Source organism: Monopterus albus, unplaced genomic scaffold (genome assembly GCF_001952655.1).
Source record: "Monopterus albus unplaced genomic scaffold, M_albus_1.0 scaffold326.1, whole genome shotgun sequence".
Taxonomy (NCBI): domain Eukaryota; kingdom Metazoa; phylum Chordata; class Actinopteri; order Synbranchiformes; family Synbranchidae; genus Monopterus; species Monopterus albus.
In genome coordinates, this window is record NW_018128206.1 from 459,343 (window position 1) to 466,368 (window position 7,026).

Below are 7,026 nucleotides of genomic sequence, written 5' to 3' on the forward strand. Positions count from 1 at the left end.
TGATAAGCTAAGCAGCAGCTAATATTATGATGTTAAAGATTTACTGAAGAGTCAGTGCATGATAGACACTATAAAAGCTGGAATAACTCATGTTTAATGGATTTATCGCTGTCTAAGATTTTAACCCATCCATCTGCACACAGTTGTCTCTTGTCCTCTAGTTAATTCTCAGTATTTTGAAACTTTATGTTTCCTGATTAGGTTTTGGTCTGTCCTTGACTTTCACAGCGGCTTATACAGACACTTAAATCAAGTGTGCCGTTAAACATTCATGGTTCAAAGAGGAAAAAATCCCACAGATAACTTGTTTTTAAAAGGTAAGCGAAAATTTAGATTAAATGTTTTTTTAAGGGCGCAGCAGCCACCAAATCGTTCCTTTGGGATGAGATTGCTGTTGCAGTCTCAGGACAGCTGGCCTATATTTCCTCACTGCCAGGCTGTGATATCTGCCAGAGAAGCCAGCGGGGTGGGGCGGCGGCCCAGCCACAAGACTCTGGAGAGCCCTTTCATCTTCCGCGAAATTTTCCAGGTTTAATAATGACATGGGAAACTGCATCTGCTTCTTAGTAGGGAGCAGAGAGCAGCAGTGGAGTGTTGACTCTCAAACATGAGTGTCATTTTCAGCAAGCCTGTCTGAAAAGCAACTGAAAAACACTTCATATGCCAGGGTGTGTTCCCTACAGCTAATAATGTGTGCAATCAGCCACATTATATGCACATATTTATGAGTTCAGCAACATTATATAAACTTTCATAAGTGTCTGTTTTTTCTGTAGCTTCAAGGCAAAGAAACGAACCCAGTTTGCTCTTCCAGGTGCAGAAGTTATTAGAGAGGCAGTTTTCCTGTCCAGGGAAACTGGCTGTTTTAGTATAAATAAAAGGCAAGTGTAATGTCAGTGTGATGAAAAATTACCATTTCTGTCTAAACATATACCACATAATTATAACCAAAAAGCATTTGTGACTTTTTCCCCCCTCTGTGGGGGATACTGGCAGGTAGTGTGCGTTAGTGGTGTCACAGCCGCTTATTTCAGTCTTTTCAAAGAACTTTAAGTGTGGAGTGGTGCTTTACTCAGCACCTTGGATAATTATCTCCTGACTCTGCAGTTCCCTGCAGCTCTGTGGAGGATTTTAGCATCCTTCAGCACATTGTTTTGGTTTCTAAGTTACAACTTGACAGTTCTGGTAAAGTCTCTGATCAGCCTCATTCCCAGCAGCCGTTTTCAGTGAAAAGGCTCTGATGACCCCATTGTTCATTACTTACTCAGCAGCAAACAGAGCAACTAGCTGAAGAACATAGTAGAGGATGCAGCAGCTAAAGAGCCAGATATTTCCCTCAAGAGACTGAATATTGGACTGGAATTCATTATGTGGTCAAAACATGGCTCCAAATAAAACATCCATCTGTCTCTTCGGGACATGTAAATAAGACTGAATTTCTGGAAGTCCTTCAACCTAAATGACAATATATGTTGTTTGTCCATGCCTTTGTTGCCATGGTAACAGTCAGAAAGACATGGTTATGATTAGATCAGAGTTTTAAGTTTTAGCACAAAGACATCTGAGTATGCAGTATTCTTTTTGGTTAAAATGTAATAGTCATCATAACTTAATATTCATTCTGATGCTTTGCATCATTTTGCCATGCAGAATGTCTTCCTTTGCCGTTTATTTGGCAGCAGGCGTTAAATTTTGAACATTGCTTTCGATTGGTTCTCGTTTGACTTGGCACCACCTCGTCTTCTAATCAAATCAACGAACACTAAGCGCTCTGACTACAGCCACCTGACAACGCCAGGACAGGTGGTCTTGTTGTCAGACAAGAACACTTCTCAGTGCTGGAAATTCAACAGTGTTCTCCTTCAGAAACCAGAAAAGGGTTTTTGCTTGGTGCCCGTTCAGTAGGCTACATATTTCAATAGCAATATATTATGTAACTGAAGCTGTGTTGAAAAACCTTAAATAAAAGTTTGATGGTAATAAGTGTCGAGTACTTTTGTAAGGTTTAAATTTGTTAGGACTTTTCAGCTTTATTGCCCAATTTAAAAGTAAATGTTACATTACGTTGATGAAATAATTAAAACGGCTTCATTACTTTTAACTAAAAATCCCTAACCCATTTAGAAAGTAACCTTCCCAGCGCTGTTTGTAAACTACATCACTTCCTCCTTTGTGTCATTGTTACTACAGTTGCTGGAGGTTGTCAAGCTGTAACACAGTTGGTCATAATTACCTGGTGGCACTAACTACATATGTGCAGTCAGTCTCCAGTTCTATACTGGAAGTGTGTTGAGAAAAGCTTCTCTGGCCCAGTGGCCACCTACACCGCAATGAACACACAGCCCTGTAATTGTTCCTTGGGGCACCTTTCAAAGTAGTCTCCATTTGTATGGTTCTTATTTGGTTCCCAGTTGCTTATTTTGTTTTGTATAATGAGGGAACTAATTACACCATAGGCTGACAGAGGTTCCTTGAAGAATCAACTGAGTTTTGTTGTATTTTGTTAGTTACTTTCACACGTTGTAACGGAGTGAAATGTCTTTACAAGATAGTTTTGTGAAGTGAAATGGTTTTAAAGTCATAAAATCTCAGCTATGGTAATATGTCAAAAGACTGTTTTTATTACAGGGAAAATATGTCACCACTTTGTACAAGAGATAACTGCCTGCTGTCGTCCATCCACCATGTTAGGCCTCTGTGTTTATTCTCTTTATTCAAACAGTTACACAGACTGACACTGTTTCCTTTTGTTTTTTGGGACATAAATCCCCGGTGGCTGTAAACAGCCGACAGAACAGATGGATTCGTAGCTCGTTACAAATGGTTTTTGGCTGCGCACACTCAGCCACAGCAGAGAAGTAGGAGGAAAAGCAGCAAGAGTTTAATTTTGAGAATTCAGGTTTTACCTCAGTCCTGCCCAAAGAGGCTCAGGGGAAGATTAGATTTTGAGGCAGCCAAAAGCTACATCAAACCTGTTGTGCTGAGAGGTCACCAACACCCTAAAACAGGCATTGCCACAGCCCACCACAGGGACTGATCCTCTTTTTGACCTCACGGTGGCATCCTCATTGATTTCACAGCCCAAACCCCAAGAAAGTGCAATGTGGACTTGTGTTGCCCTAAAGTCCCCTGACAGGCAGAGATAATGAGCAGTTTTGTAGTTACCAGTCTGCTCATGACTGTTTAATTTTTCTACCAAATTAAGACGGATAACATTTTGCACCGAGCCCGTAAAACCAAATGTTGGATCTCGCTGTATAAATGTTTCAGCTGAAAAGGAAACTGCTGAGTTAGATCAAATTAACACCTGTCACATTTTAATTTGATGAAAGCTCATACATCTACAGACCGAGAGACCGCTGCACTTGATTATTCTGAAGCTGCCAACGTTTGTTAATGAATTTGAAGTGAAGGAAATGTCACACATTGCCAGATGACAAAAATGTAACATGGCCTGTGTAACGTGGCCATTAATAAACAGCATTTAATAACTATATAATAGCTACTTAAGCATTTGGTGCACATATGCATGACCATCCATGTTTTAACACCACAACAGCAGCTGACGTTAAGACTTGTCCATCTTTTATTTTCACACGACAGCAGACAGCTTAAGCAGAGGAAACGTGTACTGCACTTCGAAATATACAAATCCAAAAACGGCAACACAAACAAAAGTGAACAAACAGGGAGGTAGTTTCTTAAAAGATAAATGATAAATAACTGAATTTGTTCTTAAACACTCAGTAGTCACTGGTCCCTCTGAAAATAATGACCTAATTTGCACATCATAAAAATAATTAGCTTATATTCTGGAGCATCAGCCCTTCGCTGTCCGTCTCAACGTTTTAGCATCCCGTGAGACATCACTACCGATGACTGTGGGGAGTTCATCTACTGTTGTGCTTTGCTATTTCCCATCCGCGTTATGAATTACCATGATGATACTTTGGTGGCATGGATACACTCAAAGCATCCGGGTGCTCAAAAGCTCAGTTGTTCTTCCTTCAGTCTAGAGTCTGTTTATAGCAAAGACACTCAGAAATCTTAAAGCTGGCACAGTCAACAACATCAAGGCAAGTGGACAAGGACAAAGGGGTTTGTATCTGTTAGAGTCAGTGGTTGGGAGCCACAAAGATGAATCTCAAAGGTCATGAAGTGGAAAAAAGAACATTATTTTTCTGACTTTTAAAAAAAACAATTTTCTGGAAAATGCTGCATAATTTTTGCCTTTCAGGCCTCTAAAAGAATTTGAGCTTTGCTTAAAGTGCTCTAGGTTCCAGGCTTAATGTGGGTGAACAGATCTGACTGAATTGAAGGTTTTTAGCACAACCTTGATATGATAAGGTCCCTTAGGTGGGGAAACAGCTAGTCTGGCTTTGTCCAAAGGTACCAGGATCCACCTACCAGCTCCTGTAAAGCTCACCAACTAACATATGTCAGCTTTGCTTAGTCTGTACATAAACTGAAGCATAAAATAATGAGTTCACAAGTTTTATCGGCCAGTAACTTCAGGGAGTCCTCACTGGTTGCCAGGACAACACATAACCTCCTGGAAAACGAGATATTTGTTGTTCTTTTACACTTCAGTTTTTGTGTGGATTAAACAAATGAGATATAATTAAAGAGCTTTAGAGGCGCTTCTAGGCTAGGCTAGCTGTTTGCCTCTGCTTTCAGCCTTCATGCTAAGCTAAGCTAGCCAGCCACTTACTCCAGCTACATATTTATAGTAGAGAAGGATTTCTCCTCTCATCAAGAAAGCAAATAAGAGGTGATTTCCCAAAATGCAAACTATCCATTCAAATGTCTATATTGAAAAGAATCCCTGTGTCAAAATCAAGATTTAAAACCTCCATCATCTCAGCTTTGTGCAAATATTCTGCAGATTCCTTCAAAGTTAATGTGTTAAATTACCAGACCACAGATCTGGGGTCAGGTAGTGTTCTAGCTCACAAAGCATAGAAATATTGTACACGTTGCACAGAGAGTGGGAGAAACCGAGGAAGGCTGAGGGGGCCCCAGCAGCTTATCTCTGCCCCTGGGGCTTCCTGGCAGATAAATCCATCCATGTGCGTATGTTTTGAGGATGTATAAAGACCTTGATTGATGATGGTACACTATAAAGCATTACAGCACAACTTCAGTAAGAGTAAAAGAATAGTGGTCCTCATGTATCAGGCCGCGAAAGTCTGTAATTGAAACACAATTTATGCTGAAGCTTGTGCAGACACCCAGTAGGTGAATCAGGATGTGCACTGCCATGACTGATTGCAACAGGACAATGAGACGTAATGAGTGGCAGTAACATGTTTGTTTTTTTTAATTCACTTTGATATTTCCTTTAAGATTGTCATGTGGTGCAGCACATCTGCTTCAGATCTAAAAGGACTTTTTCCACGACTTGCAAAGGATCTTCTGGAAGGCGCGTCTGAAGTCCCGGTTGAATATGGTGTAGATGGCAGGGTTGAGGGAGCTGTTACAGTATCCAATCCAGAAGAAGAATTTAAAGAGTGGGTCAGGAATCCTACAGGAGTCCCTGCACACCCCGTAAAGGCTGTAGCTAAAGAAAAATGGGAACCAGCAAACAACAAATACCCCCATAACCACAGCCAGGACAAATGTAAACCTCTTCTCCCTGGCCTGAGAGACCTTTTTCCTGGTGAAGGAGCTCCGGCGACGTTTCATCCTGGAGGCAAACATGTCAATGGATTTGTTACTGACTCTGGAGATGCGAGTGGAGTGTTTGGAGAGGGAGCTTTTAGTTTGGCTGGCCCTCCTGCCTCTCTGGGAGTCCTGGTGCTGTGGTTTGTGACCTTTGCCATCTGAGGAGGAGCTCTCCTCCATGTCAGCATCCTCAGTCGGTGGCCCCGCGGTGACTGTGCGTTGGCTGGGCGTAGGCGGGCACTGACAGTGACCATTCTCTTTCTCGCCATGGAAAGTGGAGGTGGCTTTGGTCAGCCCATTCTCAGTATGTGTAACGCCATCTGGCCTGGGATTTTTTCCCGACATGCTTCTGGTTCTGGTTTTGGCCACCTGGTATATTCTAATATAGACGAGGACCATGATTAAGCAGGGAGCGAAGAAGGACGCGGTGCTGGAGGAGAGAATGTACCAAGTGTCATCGTTCAGCTCGCACTGAGGCTGAGAGCTGATGTCACTGTTGCTGTCTATAGATATGAGCGGCGGAGATGAGATGAAAGCAGATATAAGCCACACGATTGCGATGATGCACTTGACGCGTTTTGGAGTCCGCTTCAGGTTGTACTCTACAGCCTGCGTAACAGACCAGTACCGGTCCAGGCTTATTGCGCACAGATGCACAATAGACGAAGTGCAAAACAAAACATCCAAAGCCAGATAAATACCGCACCAAACTTTTCCAAAATACCAGTAGCCCATGAGTTCGTTCGCCAGAGAAAACGGCATCACTAAAGTGGCGACCAGGATGTCCGCGGTGGCCAGAGACACCAGAAACAGGTTCTGGGGAGCTTTCAGCGCTCTGCTCGTTAACACAGCAATAACCACCAGTATATTTCCAACAACGGTAAAGAGAATGAGAAAACTTACTAGAGCAGCAATGCTGGCTATTGCTGCTAAAGAATATCCACTGTCCGCGCTCCAGGAGGAATTCAGATGGATCACCGTGAACGCGTCCATACCGCTGGCATTAGACGACTCCATCCCGACTGTGTGCGCTTTATATATATCCCGGACCCGATGAATGTTGTCATGAATTCAGACTCAGTCCTCTAATGACAGGAGAGTTCATCAAAGACGCGCGGTTCTGCGGCTAGTTTACAAATCTGACGACGTGGAGATTCGCGCACGAGAAGATTCCCACTTAAGGGAGTGTTTGGAGGTGATCTTGTAGCCTGTTGATCAAGTGTATCTCAAGATAACCCAGATGAAAAATCCCGTGCAAACCTGAAAATGTGTTTCCCAGTTACTGTAGTGTCCTGTTTGTCAGGAGTTTCAGCTCTCCCTCCTTCACATGGTGCGCTCTGGCTCCCAACGATGCTCCATGTG

At 42.6% G+C, this 7,026-nt stretch overlaps 1 protein-coding gene across 1 annotated transcript; it reads right to left on the reverse strand.

The window, feature by feature from the left end:
- Nucleotides 1-2,079: 2,079 nt before the first annotated feature.
- LOC109974257 (alpha-2 adrenergic receptor) lies at nt 2,080-7,026 on the reverse strand. Its single transcript, XM_020624366.1, has one exon. The coding sequence runs from the start codon at nt 6,679-6,681 to the stop codon at nt 5,380-5,382; it is 1,302 nt and encodes a 433-aa protein (XP_020480022.1). The 5' UTR covers nt 6,682-7,026; the 3' UTR covers nt 2,080-5,379.